Source organism: Xiphophorus maculatus, chromosome 21 (genome assembly GCF_002775205.1).
Source record: "Xiphophorus maculatus strain JP 163 A chromosome 21, X_maculatus-5.0-male, whole genome shotgun sequence".
Lineage (NCBI taxonomy): Eukaryota > Metazoa > Chordata > Actinopteri > Cyprinodontiformes > Poeciliidae > Xiphophorus > Xiphophorus maculatus.
Genome location: NC_036463.1, coordinates 11,831,631 through 11,853,495, shown reverse-complemented (window position 1 = coordinate 11,853,495; position 21,865 = coordinate 11,831,631). Strand labels below are relative to the sequence as shown.

The 21,865-nt window shown below is 40.7% G+C and overlaps 1 protein-coding gene across 5 annotated transcripts in view; it reads left to right on the top strand.

Annotated features, from left to right (window-relative positions):
• The window catches only part of ncoa2 (nuclear receptor coactivator 2), an 81,068-nt gene that overhangs the window by 38,229 nt on the left and 20,974 nt on the right, over positions 1-21,865 (top strand). For all 5 annotated transcript variants that reach the window (XM_023326259.1, XM_023326258.1, XM_023326261.1 and 2 more), the window contains exons 5-11: positions 572-675; positions 11,909-12,086; positions 13,354-13,536; positions 15,958-16,059; positions 17,014-17,154; positions 17,639-17,786; positions 19,155-20,469. In XM_023326259.1, coding sequence (XP_023182027.1) covers positions 572-675; positions 11,909-12,086; positions 13,354-13,536; positions 15,958-16,059; positions 17,014-17,154; positions 17,639-17,786; positions 19,155-20,469 — 2,171 coding nt within the window. The remainder of the gene's footprint in view (positions 1-571; positions 676-11,908; positions 12,087-13,353; positions 13,537-15,957; positions 16,060-17,013; positions 17,155-17,638; positions 17,787-19,154; positions 20,470-21,865) is intronic.

Here is a 21,865-nt window from a genome sequence, read left to right as displayed (position 1 = left end):
CTTTTGAGCTTTAGATAGCTTAATCTAATCTCATATTATTATTGATGATAACATGATTAAGTTTGTTTGGTATTGGATAAGTAAAATGTTCTGCCCTTCCTGGGAACAATCTGTTCTCCTATTTTGTACATGATTTGTTTACACATTCTCCCTGTTCCATAATAGACTGTTTTTTTTTTTTTTGCACATGACGATGTAATCTATCCAGTGTCTGTCACCAGCGTGGCAGTCGTGCACTCTGACACGCTCATTTACAGCAACCTTTCACTCTGTTTGCCTTACTGTGCTTGGGCTGGAGCCACGGCCGCATTGTTTTCACTAAGGGACCGAATGTGTTTGCTTTGTTACCAGATGGATACTTGTTAAAATCCCTGTCAGCCAGTGACCTCTTTTAAGTATGTGGGTCGACTGCAAGGGGAAATGCAGAATCGTTTGCTTGTGCTTCTCCTCTGTGACCTCTAAGTTTTGTCTTTGTGTTGTTGTTGTTTTTCTCCCTCTGCATTATGAACTTGTTGCATTGGATCCCTCTATGTGGCTTTTAAGTTTGTCTTATTGATTTATCTGATCACAGAAAAGGCTGCAGCAGCAAACGAGGAGGAGGTGCAGAAGGCTGATGTCTCATCAACAGGCCAAAGTGTGATTGACAAAGATGCCTTGGGACCAATGATGCTGGAGGTGGGTGGATTGCGTTTGTATTTTTCATTCATGATGTCATTTGCAGTTCCTTGCCATTTCCTTTTAACATTTTGCCACATTACAGTTTAAACCTCCTAGTGCTTTTATTGAGATTATTTTTTTATATCCATTATATATAAACTTTTGGTGCATGTCTCTCACACATTAAGAGATTAAAATGTGGACTTTATTCTTTGCACAATAACTTAGGTTGTACTTTTCTAGTCTTACAATAGATTATTAACTAGGCCATTTAAACACAGTAATAATCTCTAAAATAAGCCAGTGTTTTTCAAGCCTAGTCCTCAGAATCCACTGTTCTTTATGTTTTAGGTATGTCTCAAATGACTATATCGCCTCCACAGTAAGCTATCATATGCTTCAGAAGCCTGTTAATCACACATTTGTTTACGTCAGGCTTGAGGCAGCAGGCAAACCCCTACAACATGCAAGATGGGGGGTTCTGAGGATCAGTAATCTTTGTCATTCCATTGTAATTCATGTTGCATGTTTAGTGTTACTGTCTCACAAGAAGGAGTACTTCCAACCCAGTCTCAAGTCTTTTGCAGCCCCTAAAAGCTTTTCCTACAGGTTTGTCCTGAGTTTAGCTGCATCCGCAGGTTAAAAAGTTCAGTCTTGATTTCCTGCTACTAGACCGTCTTATTCCACACGTCTGTTGTGCCTCAAACGACAAAAAGGGATATTCTTCTCGTCATCCTTTCGTTATTGTCAGATTTATGGAGAGATTGACAAATAGTTGTCCTGTGAACAGATTCTCCCACCTGCAACTCCTCCAGAGTTACCACAGTCTTCTTGGCTGCTTCAAAAAATAAAGCTCTCCTTGCCCAACCTGTCAGTTTGTGAACGGCATTGTCTTGTTTTACTCTTTCAATGTAAAGATGATGTGTCCGACCTAATACTGCTTAATACTTCTCCAGAACTTTAACCCTGATGCGTCTGATCATGTCTCCACAGAACATCTGTATTCATACTGAGATCAAATTGCACTCGGGTCCAAGATTTCATTATATACTTCACTTAATAGTGTAATACTAAGTGAAATACTCTACCACAGGTCAACTCACCTCTTGAAATTATGATTGATGTCTAACGAAGAGTACCATTCACAGAGAACAATCACAGCTGTGCCAGTAGTGATTATGTCAGAGTGTAGATGTGTGAGGCTAAAGCTGCCAGCATCTTGTATCCGCCCCTGATTGGCTGTAAATTACCAAGCTGAGCAATGGCCTGGTTGTACAACGGAGAGCCTCTGAAGTGCTTATGTATAATGGGAAAGAAAGCAACAGCTCATCGAATGAATCAGTCCATTGAGTCCGTCCTCTCACCCATTTCCGCCCTCCCCGGCTTGCTCAGGTCTCCCTCACTCCCCCACCCCTCATCTTCCCTTCTTTCGCCTCTAGATCCGTCCTGTCATGGAATATTTATAGCACTCCTGGTCCAGCGTCACTGAATCGACACACTAACTCGCGGCTAAATATAGCCCAGCGCAGCCTGCGAGCTTTCCCATCTGTCAGCAGTCCCCAAAACACGGCGATAGGCCATTCACACCAGCTCCGCTCCGAGCCGCGATCCCTTCCGCGATCCTGGGCTCATTACAGGCCGTTCAGAGGAGAAAGGCCAGCAGCAGAAACACACATCCCCATCTCCCCCGTCTCCCCTTCTCCCCCCCACCCCTCTGAGACTCTTTGCTCTCCAAACACAGAGAGATGGAGAGGAGTGTGGGGAAACATTGTGTTGCTCTTTTAACCTTCTGTGGACAGATTCATTACGTCACATCACTGCTACGTATGCAGTGCCTTAAAAAGTATTCATATCTTCTTTTCCTGATTTTATGTTACAACCATAAACTTCAATGTATTTTGCTTGGATTGTATGGAGTTTTGAAGTGGATTTTAAAATCGTCAGTCTGTTCTATACGTGAAAAAAGACACTCTGGACAAATGAGAGCAGTATTTTTGCTTTTCTTCAAATTTGATGCTCATCTTTCTGGATAAACCAACCCAATGCAGGGAAGCCTGGTGGGGGAGACATAGTGTTGTAGGAATCTTTGCTTTCTTGGAATGTAATTATTTATTTTCATTTTTTCATGGTTTTGCAAATCAGTGGAAGGAAATGTATACCAAAAGACTTTCCGCTGCATTTGTAGGGAAAGGTGGTTCTGCAAAGTATTAACTCAAGGGGTCTTGAAAACAAATGCACACCAAATTATTATTTTTTTCATATTACTTTTAAAAATATTTACTTTCATTTTACAATTGCAAAGTTTCCACGCACTTTTAATGTCTTAAGTTCATGCATCTAGAATGTAATTCTTAACTCTTAAATTCATTTAAAAAATGGAAGTTGGCCTTAAATACTTTAATCACAGGTCTTAAATTTTGTCGTGGCTGAACTATTTAATCTTGTATATCCTATACTGGTTTTTGGGGCCTGCCATGCAAAGCAATGGCAGGAACCTATTGCTATTGTCGGAGAAAGTGTTTCTTTATTGGGGCCTGCCATGCAAAGCAATGGCAGGAACCTATTGCTATTGTCGGAGAAAGTGTTTCTTTATTGGGGCCTGCCATGCAAAGCAATGGCAGGAACCTATTGCTATTGTCGGAGAAAGTGTTTCTTTATTGGGGCCTGCCATGCAAAGCAATGGCAGGAACCTATTGCTATTCTCCCAAGAAAAGTTTCTTTATTATTATTATTCTTTATTTTTCATCCGTAACCGTTAATGCGGCTCATACCGCTGCGTGCACACCTACAAAAGAGGTATCAAAACGTGCAGAAAATTCACGCCATTCCAGCTATTACTTTTGGTGGGATTCGGGATTAACATGGCGACATAATTCGCAAAAAACTACGAAAAAAACCCCATTATAACTCAATGGGAAAAATCCTAGAAATACCCTATTTTTGAGGATTTGCTGTGTCGTCACAAATTCACCTAGAAATGCCATTCAAATTTCATTTTGTAGATACGTCTGTGATCTCTTCGAAAGTGAAGACGGCTCGTCGATACCAGTTATGGTTTGTCCACAATTTGCCTCTAAGCGACCCAAAGTTTCTCATTTTTGCTCATATTAGAGTGACAGCCGACCTCGGTTCATATCTGGGCACAACATTTCTTTCTCTCATCACTGTAAATGCTCTGAGTGAGGTACAGATATGAATCTCGGGACTATCGCAGAAGACACATTGAACTGTCATACGCTTAAAACGCTTTTCGAATATGTATTACGGTTCCCGAACAAGAAGGATTTGTTTCCAATGCTTTTTTTCAGTAAAGTGTGTTTGCTCAAACACACTTGTGTGTTTGAGAGCTCACAGCTCAGAGCTCACACCTGCTGAGACCATTATTTGCCATAGCAACGGAACTCAAGAGGCTATTGGCTGCTGGTTAGGACTACGAATACGCATCGTTGTAGTTCTATCTATCCTCAGTTGAAACAGATCAGGACTGAGAACTGGCCTTTACAACTACTTGCTGCTTTGGGCTGTATATAACTGATTTAACTCAGTAACTGTTACACATGGGATTAGTTTTACACTTTAAAATTAAGCATATTGAAAATTTCACAATAAAAGCCCTGAATATTTTTACATGACGTAATTGCTCTTTTTTGGCTTTATTTGACTTTTTCATCCAAAGCACTGTTACACATGGTATTAGTTTGGCCCTTTAAAATGAAGCTTAACAAAAATTTCAAAATAAAAGCCTTGAATATTTTTACATCAGCTACTTGTGTTTTGAGCATTATATAACTATTTTAACCGAAGGACTATTACGCATGGGATTAGTTTGGCCCTTTGAAATGAAGCATCCTGCAAATTTCAAAATAAAAGCCTTGAATATTTTTACATGACGTAATTGCTCTTTTTGGCTTTATTTGACTTTTTCATCCAAAGCACTGTTACACATGGTATTAGTTTGGCCCTTTGAAATGAATATTAACAAAAATTTCAAAATTAAAGCCTTGAATATTTTTACATCATGTAATTGCTCTTTTTGGCTTTATTTGACTTTTTCATCCAAAGCACTGTTACACGTGGTATTAGTTTGGCCCTTTGAAATGAAGCTTAACAAAAGTTTCAAAATAAAAGCCTTGAATATTTTTACATGACGTAATTGCTCTTTTTGGCTTTATTTGACTTTTTCATCCAAAGCACTCTTACACGTGGTATTAGTTCAGAACTTTAAAATGAAGCATACTGAAAATTTCAAAATAAAAGCCTTGAATATTTTACATGAAGTAATTGCTCTTTTTGGCCGTATATGACTTTTTCATCCAAAGCAATGTTACACATGGGATTAGTTCGGAACTTTAAAATGGAGCATAATAATAATTTCAAAATAAAAGCCTTGAATATTTTTACATCAGGTAATTGCTGTTTTTGGCTTTATTTGACGTTTTCATCCAAAGCACTGTTACACATGGGATTACTTTGGAACTTTGAAATGAAGCATACTGAAAATTTCAAAATAAAAGCCTTGAATATTTTTACATCAGGTAATTGCTGTTTTTGGCTTTATATGACTTTTTCATCCAAAGCACTGTTACACATGGGATTAGTTTGGAACTTTAAAATGGAGCATAATAATAATTTCAAAATAAAAGCCTTGAATATTTTTACATCAGGTAATTGCTCTTTTTGGCTTTATTTGACTTTTTCATCCAAAGCACTGTTACACGTGGTATTAGTTTGGCCCTTTGAAATGAAGCATTCTGAAAATTTCAAAATAAAAGCCTTGAATAATTTTACATGACGTAATTGCTCTTTTTGGCTTTATTTGACTTTTTCATCCAAAGCACTGTTACACGTGGTATTAGTTTGGCCCTTTGAAATGAAGCATACTGAAAATTTCAAAATAAAAGCCTTGAATATTTTTACATCAGCTACTTGTGTTTTGAGCATTATATAACTATTTTAACCCAAGGACTATTACGCATGGGATTAGTTTGGCCCTTTGAAATGAAGGTTAACAAAACTTCCAAAATAAAAGCCTTGACAACATTTTAAATCGTACCGAACGGTGCACGTCCGCCTCGCTTAACGTTCTTGCGGTTCTCCGCGTGCCACTGATCACGTCGCGGCGTCCTTTGGCGTCGACGCCGATTTGTGGCGCGACGACGCCGGGCCCATGCCCGACGGGCGCGCCTTGGCAGGCCCCGGCTAAATTTCTTCCGAAATTTTCTAGTTCTTTATTTTTCTTCCGTAACCGTTAATGCGGCTCATACCGCTTGGTGCACACCTACAAATGAGGTATCAAAACCTGCAGAAAATTCACGCCATTCCAGCTATTACTTCTGGTGGGATTTGGGCTTAACGTGGCGACATAATTCGCAAAAAACTACGAAAAAAACCCCATTATAAGTCAATGGGAAAAATCCTAGAAATACCCTATTTTTGAGGATTTTCTGTGTCGTCACAAATTCACCTAGAAATGCCATTCAAATTTCATTTTGTAGATACGTCTGTGATCTCTTCGAAAGTGAAGACGGCTCGTCGATACCAGTTACGGTTTGTCCACAATTTGCCTCTAAGCGACCCAAAGTTTCTCATTTTTCCTAAAGTTAGAGTGCGTCTCTGGCTGCTTAGAGTGAGAGATGAAGACAACTTTTTCAGCCCAAATCATTTTTGAAATCGCCATCACGGCCACAAATATCGCACGATTAGTATCAAAATCGGTCCTGACATTGATACGCCTGTCTGCTCCGGTAAAATGTTTTCGAAATTTATCTAGACCGTACGGTTTTCTGTCACGGTGCTTCAGAGCAAAGTCATGCGACAGGATTTTCTGAGGCTGTCTGAGGCTCTCTCCCATGTATTTGAATAGAATTTCAGATCTGGGCACAACATTTCTTTCTCTCATCGCTGTAAATGCTCTGACTGAGGTACAGATATGAATCTCGGGACTATCGCAGAAGACACATAGGCCTCTCATACGCTCGAAACGCTTTTCGAATATGTATTACGGTTCCCGAACAAGAAGGATTTGTTTCCAATGCTTTTTTTCAGTAAACCGTGTTGGCTCAAACACACAATTGTGTGTTTGAGCATGTATGACTCACAGCTCACACCTGCTGAGACCATTATTTACCATGGCAACGGAACTCAAGAGGCTGTTGGCTGCTGATTTGGACTACAAATACGCATCGCTGTAGTTCTATCTATCCTCAGTTGAAACAGATCAGGACTGAGAACTGGCCTTTAGAACTACCCGCTGCTATGGGCTGTATATAACTGATTTAACTCAGTAACTGTTACACATGGGATTAGTTTGGAACTTTAAAATTAAGCATACTGAAAATTTCAAAATAAAAGCCTTGAATATTTTACATGACGTAATTGCTTTTTTTGGCCGTATATGACTTTTTCATCCAAAGCACTGTTACACATGGGATTAGTTCGGAACTTTAAAATGGAGCATACTGAAAATTTCAAAATAAAAGCCTTGAATATTTTTACATCAGCTACTTGTGTTTTGAGCATTATATAACTATTTTAACCCAAGGACTATTACGCATGGGATTAGTTTGGCCCTTTGAAATGAAGTTTAACAAAACTTCCAAAATAAAAGCCTTGACAACATTTTAAATCGTACTGAATGGTGCACGTCCGCCTCGCTTAACGTTCTTGTGGTTCTCCGCGTGCCACTGATTACGTTGCGGCGTTCTTTAGCGTCGACGCCAATTTGTGGCGTGACGACGCCGGGCCCAAGCCCGACGGGCGCGCCTTGGCAGGCCCCGGCTAAATTTCTTCAGAAATTTTGTTTTTCTAGTTCTTTATTTTTCTTCCGTAACCGTTAATGCGGCTCATACCGCTTGGTGCACACCTACAAATGAGGTATCAAAACCTGCAGAAAATTCACGCCATTCCAGCTATTACTTCTGGTGGGATTTGGGCTTAACGTGGCGACATAATTCGCAAAAAACTACGAAAAAAACCCCATTATAAGTCAATGGGAAAAATCCTAGAAATACCCTATTTTTGAGGATTTTCTGTGTCGTCACAAATTCACCTAGAAATGCCATTCAAATTTCATTTTGTAGATACGTCTGTGATCTCTTCGAAAGTGAAGACGCCTCGTCGATACCAGTTACGGTTTGTCCACAATTTGCCTCTAAGCGACCCAAAGTTTCTCATTTTTCCTAAAGTTAGAGTGCGTCTCTGGCTGCTTAGAGTGAGAGATGAAGACAACTTTTTTAGCCCAAATCATTTTTGAAATCGCCATCACGCCCACAAATATCGCACGATTAGTATCACAATCGGTCCTGACATTGATACGCCTGTCTGCTCCGGTAAAATGTTTTCGAAATTTATCTAGACCGTACGGTTTTCTGTCACGGTGCTTCAGAGCAAAGTCATGCGACAGGATTTTCTGAGGCTGTCTGAGGCTCTCTCCCATGTATTTGAATAGAATTTCAGATCTGGGCACAACATTTCTTTCTCTCATCACTGTAAATGCTCTGAGTGAGGTACAGATATGAATCTCGGGACTATCGCAGAAGACACATAGGCCTCTCATACGCTCGAAACGCTTTTCGAATATGTATTACGGTTCCCGAACAAGAAGGATTTGTTTCCAATGCTTTTTTTCAGTAAACCGTGTTGGCTCAAACACACAATTGTGTGTTTGAGCATGTATGACTCACAGCTCACACCTGCTGAGACCATTATTTACCATGGCAACGGAACTCAAGAGGCTGTTGGCTGCTGATTTGGACTACAAATACGCATCGCTGTAGTTCTATCTATCCTCAGTTGAAACAGATCAGGACTGAGAACTGGCCTTTAGAACTACCCGCTGCTATGGGCTGTATATAACTGATTTAACTCAGTAACTGTTACACATGGGATTATTTTGGAACTTTAAAATTAAGCATACTGAAAATTTCAAAATAAAAGCCTTGAATATTTTACATGACGTAATTGCTCTTTTTGGCCGTATATGACTTTTTCATCCAAAGCAATGTTACACATGGGATTAGTTCGGAACTTTAAAATGGAGCATAATAATAATTTCAAAATAAAAGCCTTGAATATTTTTACATCAGGTAATTGCTGTTTTTGGCTTTATGTGACTTTTTCATCCAAAGCACTGTTACACATGGGATTAGTTTGGAACTTTAAAATTAAGCATACTGAAAATTTCAAAATAAAAGCCTTGAATATTTTACATGACGTAATTGCTTTTTTTGGCCGTATATGACTTTTTCATCCAAAGCACTGTTACACATGGGATTAGTTCGGAACTTTAAAATGGAGCATACTGAAAATTTCAAAATAAAAGCCTTGAATATTTTTACATCAGCTACTTGTGTTTTGAGCATTATATAACTATTTTAACCCAAGGACTATTACGCATGGGATTAGTTTGGCCCTTTGAAATGAAGTTTAACAAAACTTCCAAAATAAAAGCCTTGACAACATTTTAAATCGTACTGAATGGTGCACGTCCGCCTCGCTTAACGTTCTTGCGGTTCTCCGCGTGCCACTGATTACGTTGCGGCGTTCTTTAGCGTCGACGCCAATTTGTGGCGTGACGACGCCGGGCCCAAGCCCGACGGGCGCGCCTTGGCAGGCCCCGGCTAAATTTCTTCAGAAATTTTGTTTTTCTAGTTTTTAAGTATTATTGATAATGACCTTAAATAGGTCTTAAAATCTTACATTTGAGTTGGTAAAAACTGCAGAAACCCTGAATTACTTGCTCCTTTTGTGTTGATCTTCCACATAAAATCCCAATAAAATATCAAATATTTGGTTCGGACATGACAAAATCTCCAAAATCTCAACTTGCATGAATACTTTTACATGGCTTTTGCACCATCTTCAGAATACTCTTTATTCTCGATGATGTTTAATACCTTTTTTTTTTATTATTTTTAGTCATTACCAAAAACTATTAATGTCATGTTGCAGCAGTAGACTGTAGTTATTGTTCACAAGTAAATAGAGCTGGGAGCAGAGATTGTACAATTATTCCCAACGTTGCCGTTTGGAACTCATTGACTTGTATTGGCTCAGCCGTCTCTCCAGTGTATATTTAAGGAGGGCACTGTAAATTAAAAGTATTGGCTAACGGCATTGAGCAACAGTGTCTGGAGGAGCATTAGAGTTGGCACTTCGCAATGTTTATCTCGTCCAGTCCATGCTCTTTCCTCACACAGGATGGACTTGCACAACCACGTTGCAGTTTGGAACAGGCCCAGTTAATGCACTGATGGATGAGGTAGCTTTGAGTTTGTTTTTAGATTTGGAAGTGTCAGAGCAGGCGAGGGAGAACCTCCATCATGCTGTAATCTTGGATCAAATGGAAGGGTTCAGCGAACCTTAACATTTTGTCTGAGGGGGTGTTGGACTGTGTGGTTTTGTAGCTGTTTCAGGAATGACTGAAAATAAATGTATTGTATGTCGCGCTAAAAGTTTCACAATTGTTTAGTTTAACTGTAGCGATTGATTAAGCAGGGGTGAAGAGCAGATGTATTTGGTTCTATCGTGACACCGGCTTTACAAGCGGCAACGTTCTGTTCCTGAAGGCTGTAGGTGATTTGATGGCCTAATTGACACCAGCTTGTGTGTAATGGCTGACCTGGGGCTGTGTTCTTTCAATTAAGTGCTGCTCCTCCTTCTTATGCTTTAATCAGCCACATGGGTTTATTCTGCTTTTATCAGTTTCACTGATGTTCAGCTTTTTTGGCTGGTACTAATTGTACCAGTGGTTTTTATGTAAGCGTATGTAACATAAATGAGAGTTCAGTGTGTACTCCACTTTTGGGTCGTGGGTCGTTATGGGTATGGTAGAACGGAAAATGGCAGATAATACAAATGTTTTCTGGTTTCTCTTAATAAAATAAAGAAATCGCCCATATTAGGAACGAGCCTCTTTAGTTATTTTTGCAAAACGGTTTAAAAAGCTTTCAACCACATTTTGCTCCTCTAAGGGCTTAAATGTCAAATAATAACTAGTCGTGTATTTAGAATAAATTAGATAAAAGTTTCAATTGGTCCTTCATGCAAATTAAAAGGCATTATAAAACAATGCAAAATTCTAAGCTTAAATTAAATTAGCTTAAATTAAAATAGTAAGTCACTCATCTTGTTTGAACATTTTGGTGGCAGGTGGAATGATGCTTGCTACAGTTGCTTAATTATATGAGGTTTTGTCTTGCCATACACCACTCTGCTGCCATTTCACCACAAACTCAAAAGTCTTGGCAGGGCTAATTTCTAATCCAGCAGTTTGTGTCATTATTAGCTGCTTTTCTTGCATTAGTTTGGTATGGAGAGCTTTTAAATAGGAACTTCATCTATAATATTTTTGTGTGTTGACAGTTTTAAATATGAATGAGAAATATTATATTTGGAGTTTCTCGAGGCTGCTTTCTCGGGTCACTTAATGTGTTTGTGTCTTTATGGATAAAAAAAACAATCAGGCACACACCAGGAAAACAAACTTAAATGGCTGCATGTTTGTAAAATAATAGATTTTGATATCATATTGGTCTATAAGGTCTAGAATGATCTTAAGCTTATGTTTTACAGTATTAACTATCTAGGCCTCTCTGATCTCCCCTTACGAGCTATGACCAGAACAAAATTAGAGGAAGCATCATTTTTTCTCTTTGCTCCTCCACTCTAACCTGATATGTCCAGAATTTTGTTGGCTTCTTTAAATTGGGACTAAAACTCTTTTGTTATTCCTGCAACTTTTCCATAAAGGTCCAAAATTACTTTGTTCATTTTTGGCATGTTTTAACTTTGCTTTTAAAACTTTTTCAGTGCTTTTTTAAAAATTTATTTTATTTTTTTTTACATTGTACTATTTTTCTTTACACGTTTTCTTGTCTTGCTGTGTGTAAATGGTATGATACAAAAAAGACAAATTTATACCGGTTGCTCAGACATCAGACAATATTTGCATAGTATCTGCTGTTTTTGAATGCTTTCATGCTAAATAATAGAGATTAAAACCCAGTAAATCTGAAGAAAAACACAATTACTTGCATCAATAAATTAAAGTTGCAGCTTTCCCTTGTCTGAGTAAGGGAGAGCATATTAATTGGTGATATTCCCCCTTTAGGCCACTTGCAGCAGGGTTATTAACATAGACTGATTAATGAGGGTGATTGCTGCGCAAATAAAATCCTAATTATTCATGAATTGTGTTTTTGTGAGGAGGAACTTTGTAAACAAACTCTAAACCGCCTCTTTGCCCCTCCAGGCCCTCGACGGTTTCTTCTTCGTGGTGAACATGGAGGGCAACATCGTGTTCGTGTCTGAGAACGTGACCCAGTACCTGCGCTACAACCAGGAGGAGCTGATGAACACCAGCGTGTACAGCGTGCTGCATGTCGGAGATCACGCCGAGTTCATCAAGAACCTGCTGCCTAAATCCCTCGGTTAGCCCTCGGCTTATTCTCCCTGCCAACGAATTCTGCCTCTGCTCCATCTACCTTGCATCACCTGGTGCTTTTTATTAGCCATGTCGTTGTGATTTAAATGTTTATGGTGGTTTTTTAGTGCCGGAAAGCTGGCTTGTTAAAAAAAAAAAAATAAATTTGCAGTGTGCAAAGATCCTAAAGGTTCTTCTTTTTCTGTTTTGCTGATGCTCAGCCCAGACTTTTTCCTCTCACTCTTCTCCTCATCCTCCCTCGCTTCTCAGCTAATTAACTTCCTTTTTTGGCTTCTCTCTCCTGTCAGCAGCATAATGCTCTTCCTACATTCTCATTTCGTGCCCTTACTTCCCCTTCTCTTCCCTTTTTTTAAATGTTTTTCTCTCATTCTCTGCCGCACACTCCTATCGAGATCCTATTTTCTTGTTCTCAATTTCTCATACTTTCTAGCCCACCCATTAAAGTTATTCTTTGTGCTTATTTAATGTAAACATTACCACTGTTTGTGCAATCCTCAGCTTAGCTCAGGAATCCCCCCTCATCTGTCCCCCATCATCTTGTTCCTTCAAATTTACCCGTACGGCTTCACTTCCCATAAGGTGAGCTTTGTGTTACTGCATCCCGTCAGGAGCGCTGAGTTCTCCTCTGCTGGTGCTCCGGATTGAGGTCTGAGTACCCGGCCATCTGGGTGGGAGAGCTGCGCAGAGCAGAGTACCCTGGAAATGATCACTGGGCTGTGTCCCAGTTACTGGGAGATTATCAATGCACTGAATGAGATCACAAACCAGATGGAGTGTGATGGGAGTTTGCTATAAAGAAATGAGTTGGCCATACATGTCTTTTTTATCTTGCTTGTCGTGCGTGCGTGTGTGTGTCTGAGTGAGTTATTTTGTGTCTGTGTAAGTGTTGGACAGGAGAAGAAAGATGGGCAGTGATGTTTTGGGAGGACGTGCATGTGGAGGCCTGGCTGTGATGCACTGCTGTGGATGGATGGCTCAGGGTTCCAACTGCTCATTAAAACTGATCTCTACCCAGCAACAGCTCTCCTCTTTTTCGCACTTCCTTTGCTTTCATTCTCTCTATGTTGCTCTCATTATGTCTTCCACTTGCAGCGCGCTCGCCTCCTCTTGGCTCGCTCTTTGCATACTTCATGTTTCACTGTTCACTTTCAGTCGCAGGTAAAAGTGTCCCCCCCACCCTCTTCCAGACTATAAATGTCTCCTTTGCCTCACCTCTTTCTCTCTCTCTCTCTTTCTCCTTCTCTCTCCGGCAGTCAATGGCGTCCCGTGGTCCAGCGAGGGTCCAAGGAGGAACAGCCACACGTTCAACTGCCGAATGCTGGTGAACCCGCACAGCGAAAACCAGGACGAGTCGCACGAGCCCCAGCAGCAGAAATATGAGACCATGCAGTGTTTTGCAGTGTCAGAACCCAAGTCCATCAAGGAGGAAGGAGACGGTATGGAAGTGGGGAGGGAAGTGGGGAAGAGATGGATTGGAGGATCAGTTGACACTAAAGTAGTAACCTTATAAAACAACCTTGGACAAGATGGGGTTTTTTTGTTTTTATTTTTTAATTTAGTGTAACATTTTGACATATCTGCATATTTCTTACTTGTTTGGAAGTTGCCATAAATAGAAAATAGCTATGGCTACTTTTTTTTTCTACATTTGTAACAGGCAATGTGGATCTTGCATACTTAGCAAATTCGTAACAACTTATTAAGCCTGATACAGGTGCGCTCAAAGCAAGTAATGATGCAGCAGCACAACTGAACAGTGAACACATTCAAACTCCAGTATTTTATTTGAGTACATTTCATGTTTTATGGTGAAAAATGAAATGAAATGTGTCAAAGTGAAAATTTGATCCAGACATGATGCCTTTTTTGAAAGTTATCGGTTTCAAACATGGGCAAGATTAACATGACTCTTTTTTCTGCTTAGGAAGCACTAGATAAAAAAAAGTGATATTTAGAATTTCATAGAAATTAATCATCTTAGTTTTATATATATATATATATATATATATATATATATATATGTATATATATATATATATATATATATATATATATACAAAAGAAAGAAATGCTTTTTGTTGCATTTGTTTGAAAATGGGTTTTAGAGATTTAAATGAAATGTGGCAATAATTATTTTTAAAAGCAATTGTTTCTTAAAATTAAATTGTTTAAGTACATCCCATCAAATTGAAGGTTTGCATTTATTTCAGGTGAGATGGAGACTATTTAATGGGACTGATTTATGTCATTCATATTGTTTAAACTTAACATGTTAGTGAGGAAACTTGCAATGACATGACCAATATTGACAAAATACAGCTTCTCAGTCTAGACAAATAACTCAAGGTTGGGTTCGCAAACCTACAAACGAGGAGTAATGAGATTCTTTTTCTAAATAAAACTAAATCCATCCATCCATACATACATTTTCTTCCACTTTATCCGGGGTCGGGTCGTGGGGGTAGCATCTTAAGAAGGGAGGCCCAGACTTCCCTCTCCCCAGCCACTTGTTCCATGAAACTAAATGATATACATAATAAAAATAAAAGGATATTTTTGATGCAAATGTAAAATTGAATAAACTCACAAATAGATAATCGTAATAAATGGGCTGTTAATGCTGTTTGTGTTGTCATTATGCCCCTTTCTTTGAAATAATAGTATTGTTTGCATATTTAACTGATGCTTAATGCCTCTTTCCCAATTATTTTGTGTATTTGTGAATCGCTGAATATTGCAAGCCCCTGGTGGCCATAACTTGCATCACACCGTGATAAGTCCTTCAGTCATTGGATTGTTGTTTCAAACTCAATGCCTATTTTAGTTTCATGTCATTTTTCTTCTGACTGCTAAAATTCCAACCTTTGAAAACTGAAAGGACACAGATTTATGTCTATCACTTAGAAATCAGTGTACGGCAACAGAGGACACATCTTTAAAAAAAGCCCCGTCTTCTCTGTCTATGTAGACTTTACTAGATGAGGCCCCTTTGTTTCTATTGCGTTAGATGAGCGTTCTTTACATGACCTCCAACCAGAAACGCTTTGATTAGCCTAGAACTATGAACTACCCGACATAAAAGGCTAACGTTGCCAGCTGTTTTCCGGCAAACATGAGAACATCTCTGGCTGAAGGTGTGTGAAAGATTATGGGCATTCGAACATCAGAGCACGATCGGCGGTTACAGATGGAGGAATTCGCCACAGACAGAAACAGAAAGAAGGGAATTGGGGGGTGGAAATTAATAACGATTAAGATCTTTGATGGCCAGACCTCCCATGAGGTTCTATACACACATGTGTGTGTGATAGCCTGTAGCACACATCTCTGCGGGGAACATGAGGGATTGTGGATATTATTGGCTCACAAAAAGTTGGACCGCAGACTTTTTGGGGTCACCCAAGCAGTTGAATTGGCGAAGTCATTTTTAATTTTTTTTTTTTTTTACGTGCGCTGAAGAAGTGTCATTACTGAGCCGTGTTGAGGCGCGATGAGGGCGTGACGACGCTTTAGCCGAGACCAGACGGAGGTGCGGACGCAAACACTTATCAAGTCACTCACTCCTTCAAAAGGTCACACTACATCATTTCCCTCGCCAGCAATAGCTGCTCCTCGCTAAAGGAGTGGAGCCCTGATCCCCACGCTCATTAATAACTGTATTAATTATGCTGCCTGGGAATAACATGCATTTCATTATCACTCCCTCCCTCTGTCTCTATCCTTTACGCCCCCCTTGTTCTCCCCTCTCACTCCCTCTTCGTCTCTCCTGTTTTATCCCCGTCCTCTTTGTTCCATCCTCCACCTTGTCTTTTGTTCCTGACGTTTATTCGTTCTCTTCTTTTTTTCTTTCTGCTCAGACTTCCAGTCGTGCCTGATCTGCGTGGCTCGGAGGGTTCCCACGAAGGAAAGGCCCATGCTTCCCACTCATGAGAGCTTCACCACTCGCCAGGACCTGCAAGGTACGGGGAATCAGACGGACAGCAGCTACAAACAGACGCATGGAGATCTTAATATGCATCCGATTTAATACTTGTTTAGGCTGAGTAAAAAAAAAAAGAAGTAAAAAAAAAAAGTGTTGAAAGAAATTTCAATTTCTCCACAAATTAGCAAACATTTCTGCCAAGTTTTTAAGCATCATCCAAAGACCCCGTTAAGATTGGACAAGCTAGTTGCAGCCACCCATCTTGTCTGCACTGTGGGAGGTGAAAAGAAAAACTGTTGCTTACTTGCACACAGCTCTGTGCGCGTCACCTGGCCTCTGATGTACTAATGTCGTTTGTGTGGTATGCACACCCACAACCACATCACAAAAAACACACCTTCATGGTTAGTCAGCGACATATAGTAATTTCCTGTAGTTTCCCACCCAGGCTTCCGTAGGTGCGCATGAATGGAAGCCTCTACTTACCGAGCTGTCCGTTAGCGCCACACAGAGCGTGACAATGGCCACCATTTGCGGCATTCAGTTTGACATTTTTCCCCCCTTAGAATTAAGCAAAACACCATGTAAGCTGCCAGGCTGCCTCTGTAGTTTCTTTTTTGATGCCTTAGTGATTATTAAATGTGATGTTTTGCTGTAAATGGCTCCTGTTATTGCTGCTGTGACAAGTTGGTCCATGTAGCTGTCAGTCAAGCAGGAGGGAGTTTGTCAGCCCTTTAAGCGGTCTGTTGCTTCCATTTTAAATGGCACATACTTGAGGGACAAGTGTGCACCGCTTTGAGTGATTGCCTGTGTCGACACAAATATCCTGGATGTACATGTTAAACCAGGTGGCAAAACAGTGACTTATTGAACCTGAAATTCATGTTTTAAATGTTAAAACTTAGCAGCCAGTTTGGGCTGGGAGATTTTATATAGGAAGTTTATAATTCCGTATATCTGCAGCTACTGTAATGTCCTCTTTTGTGATTAGGTAAGATTACGTCTCTGGACACGAGTCTACTGCGAGCGTCCATGAAGCCGGGTTGGGAGGATCTAGTAAGGCGCTGCATCCAGAGGTTCCATCTACAGAACGATGGGGAAATGTCTTTTGCCAAGAGACACCAGCAAGAAGGTTATTATTTTACACATATTCACAGTTGGTCTCAGAAATAAATCATTAAATTCAATATAAATAGTCGGATGGACACTTTTATAACCAGTATAACTGACCATGAACTGTATTCTAAAGAAGAATGGGCAGAAATGTCTCTGGAGATGTAAAGCTGAAAGACAAACTGTAAAATGGTTGAAACTGTAATTTCAACGGTACATAGCTTCCATGTTTGTTTGTTGTATCAGGTCATAATAAAAGATTTTGAAGATTGTTTTAGATGTTTCGAAGAGGGGAAAGAAGTTCAAGGCTCTGGAGAAAAAAAAGCTTTAAATATTAAATATTTTAATGAATGGCAACAAAAATCAGCCAACCATGAACTTCAGTTCTTGGATTATCCATCAATCTATTCTAATACTGGAACCAGCAGGAACACATTTGTTTTATTTTATATATAAAAAAAATGTTTTTGTGCTTGCTGAAGTGAAGCCTGTTGTGTCTACAGTTCTCCGCCACGGTCAAGCATTCAGTCCAATCTACCGGTTCTCCCTCTCTGATGGAACCATCGTTTCTGCCCACACCAAGAGCAAACTGGTGCGCTCATCTGCCACCAACGAACCCCAGCTCTACATGTCCCTGCACCTCCTGCAGAGGTATGTCCCCATAACTACACATTTGTCAGAAAGAAAACTAATCTTAAAATTTGCTTAAGTGTTTTAGCCTGTTTATGCTCTACAGCAACTACTGTTTTGTTTGTATGTGAAGAAGATAACATCTTTGTTGCCTGTGTGTCTAATCTCAAGCACAAGTGATTTATAACTTGGTTGGTAGCATCCTGGATGTTCTGAATTCAATTTAATTCAGATCATTTCCATTTGTTGGTCCCCTTTCTCCTTATGCACTGAATTTCCACCTACGGGAGATTATTCTATCCTTTAGTTTGCGCCACAAATCTAATAGTGGTTAGATTAAGTTTATGGTTCAAGTGAAGGATTACGTGTTCTATGAAAACAGTTAATGGTAGCAGTAGCTCCCTCATTGACTCCATCCAGGAAAAAACACCCAGTTCAACACAAATACTGAGCCAGAAATACTTTCCATGTAAGGAAAAGCACAGAAAGTACTTCTAAGATAACTGAGATGTGCAGAAACTAAAACCGCCTCTGTTTACTGCAGCTTTCCACTAAAGAGTCTCACTAACAAACCATTTGTGCAAACATAAATGTGTGACTGAAATGTGACATTAAGAGATAATAATGACCATTTTAACGTTTTCTGTGCTTTTATACAATTCTTTAAAGTGTTAGACATTTTAAGCAAGCTTCAAGGTTTTGGCAATTTTAATGTCTTTCATTTGATTTCCTGTAAAGCACTTTGGATCGCCTTTTTATGAATGGCAATATCTCCCATCTATTGAGGAAAAAGACAAGAGTATGCACAAAAGTTAATTACAGCAATAAATCTTAATGCGATTTGTTCTAGGAAAGCGACGCAGCTCAACACAAAGTTAATGGCGGCAGTGATTCCAAATAAAGCACTGCCGTTTTATACATCGGTATTTTTTTACAAACGAAACTCACTTCTTTTATGGTCTCCATTCACAATTCCATTTTACGGTTTTGAGTTGACATTTTGTAAAATATTAAAGTGGAGATATTTCCTGAGGTGTTTTTTGGTGTATTTTGTTTCATTTCTTGTTTTGTGAGTCCAAATCCATTAAAGACACTCTGGCTAAAATCACAGCAAGGAGAATATAAAAGAGCTTTAGTCTATTTAGCTGATTATCCCTTCATGACTATATTTATCCTCACTCCTATTAAGATTTATACCTGTGATAAGCTGGTGCAGAAGTTACCCAGTGAGTCAGTGAAGTGTTCCTACTCGGATCTAATTTCTTTTTTTTTTTTTAGATTGCATGAGAAACACTTGCAGAGATGTAACTTCTCACTGTGTTGTTTTTTTATTATTATTGTTTATGTCCAAAAGTTTAATAATTAAGACATTTTTGTATCTGTTCATAGAGAGCACCCGGTGTGTGGAATGGGTCAGGACATAGGTGGACAGGAAACGGGGATGACCCCCAAACCGATGAACCCCTCCATGACTCCACCGACCCCGTGCAGTTTGCCCGGTTTGGGGCTTCAGGGGCAAGACACTACGATCAGCAGCAACAGCACGCCTTTCTCTCCTCCAGGCCCGGCCGGCCCCCGGGAGCCTGCAGCCATGGGGGGCCACATGCAGGGCTACCGCTTCGGCTGCCCCCCTCCACACCCTAACTACACCGGGGGCATGCAGCCGCCGCAGCAGGGCCCCAACTGGAGGATGAACAGCCCCTCTCGTGCCAGCCCCAGTCCGGCTGGGGGGCCCCACCCGGCTCAGCAGAACTCTATGCTGTCACCAAGGCACCGGGGCAGCCCAGGGGGTGCGGGGAGCCCCCGTGTAGCCGGGGGCCTGCAGTCGCCCTCTCCTGTCGGTATGTGCGGCAGCGGCCCTGGAAGCGCGGGCAGCACCCATTCTAACAGCTACACTAGCAGCTCTCTGTCCGCTCTGCAGGCCCTCAGTGAGTGCCATGGTGTGGGGCACGGACCCTCGCATGCACACACACTGGGCTCCCCTGACCGGAAGATAGGCTCCCCAGCTGGGGTCACGCCGGGGTCAGGGGTAAACCCTCACATGATGTCGAAATTTGGAGGAAGCTCGAGCAATGCGGGCGGAGCAGGAGACTTCAGCAGTCACTCAGAGGTGAATCAGGGACACGCCGAGGGCAACCAAACGGAGCCTAAGGAGGAGAGGGAGGGGTCCCTGGACGGTCATGACAGTCACGACGCTCACAGCCGTGTCCATGACAACAAGGGGAACACCAAGCTACTGCAGCTGCTCACCACCAAGCCGGAACCCCTGGAGACGCCCCTGTCGCCGGGCGGCGGAGGGGAGGGTAAGGACCAGGCTGGCGCTGGGGTCCGAGGCGGCCACGCGGTTGGGAACACTCACGCCACCTCGCTCAAAGAAAAACACAAAATCCTCCACCAACTGCTCCAGAACAGTACATCCCCTGTAGACCTGGCCAAGCTCACCGCTGAGGCTACAGGCAAGGAGCTGGGCCAGGACCAATCACAAGGTGCTGGGAACCAGTCGTCGGGGGCAGAAATCACTCCCAAGCAGGAGCCGTTGAGCCCAAAGAAGAAGGACAATGCACTGCTGCGCTATCTACTGGATAAGGATGACACTGTAATGAAGGACAAGGTCTCTAAGCTGGAGCCCGGGGAGGTGAAGGTCAAGGAACACCCCCAGGTCAAGGTGGAGAAGCAGGATGCTGGATATGATCGGGCTGAGCAGGTCAGTGTTTGAAGAAAACTTTACTTCTACTGTGGGTGTGTTTGTGTTCTTGTTTATGTACACACACATCAGCAGCTCTCTGATTAACCAGACTGAGCTTGAGCTGTTTTACAAAGAAGAAGTGGGTGATATATGTTATGGCTGAAACGATTAATGGTGATAATCAATTATAGAAATAATCGTCATTCAATTTAGTAAGTGATTAATCATTTACTAGAATATATAGACTCAAAAAAGGCAATTTGCTGAAAGAATAACATACTTAGAGCAGTAAGTAATCTAAAAAAGTAAAAAAATATATAAATTTTGCATTTAAGATATAAAACCATGTCTGTAATTATGTTCTATCTAGAATAAAAGGACAATTTTAATTATTAATCTGTTAATTTAAAAAAATCAAAATATATAACCATGTAACATCAATAAAACTATTTTGATGTAAAGTTGAGCAGAAAGTGCTGAGCTCTTTGCATGTTGAAAGTATTTTTTAATAATCTATAGAATGTGCTGTTTTAGCAGATTAATCGATTAATCATCTGAATATTTGATAATTAAGATAGTTAGTTGCAGCTTTTCCATATATTCTAAAATAATACAAATGCACATCAAACTTTTCAGGTTTTGCCTGCCATGTCAACTTCTCAATTCTGCAGTATATGTTGATATATTACATAGAAGGCCAGTAAAATGCACAACACTTACAAAATGTGTTTGCACGGGGTGTGAAAACTTCCTCCCTCTCCTTGCATTTAGAGTTTTCTCTTTTCCAGTGATTTTGCCACGCATGGGCTTTATTAAGGCTTATAAACACATCTGGTCCCCTCACCGCCTTTGTGTTGGCAGCAGCCCGCTAAGGGAATCTATCTGCCAGCTTCAAACAACTGTGACATTTGGAGGGAGAGCTCCCTGTGGTTCTCTTCAGCCATTTGATCCCAGTTGCATTTGGCCGGAGTCCTCAGGTTTGGCAGAGCTGGAGGCGGGCTCAGCGCTAAAGGAGGGAACGAAGAAAAAAAAAAAAAAGGAGTGAACAGTGAGAGTAAAACTCAGTCGATTCAACAGGGCAGAGGTTTGAGACTGACCTGCTGATGGCCTCACACGTTCAATAAGACTCCTATTCGTGGTTTAGCAGGAAGCTTCACTGCTAAACCACCTACAGAGAATAACACCAATATCCTTCCTCTTATTGATCTCTTTCTCTTAAATTCTATTCCGAATTGGCATCTTTACACAGCAGTCGTGTTTTCATGTAGCGAGTGTTTTGGTACTCGTATAAAACAGGGGTGGACGCGATTTGCTGGTTAATGAAAGACTGAACAAAGAAGAGGGAGATGAGAAAGGTGTAGATACCCCCAGGAGAGCCCAGCCTCGGCATGCAGAGTGAAAATGATGAGCCATA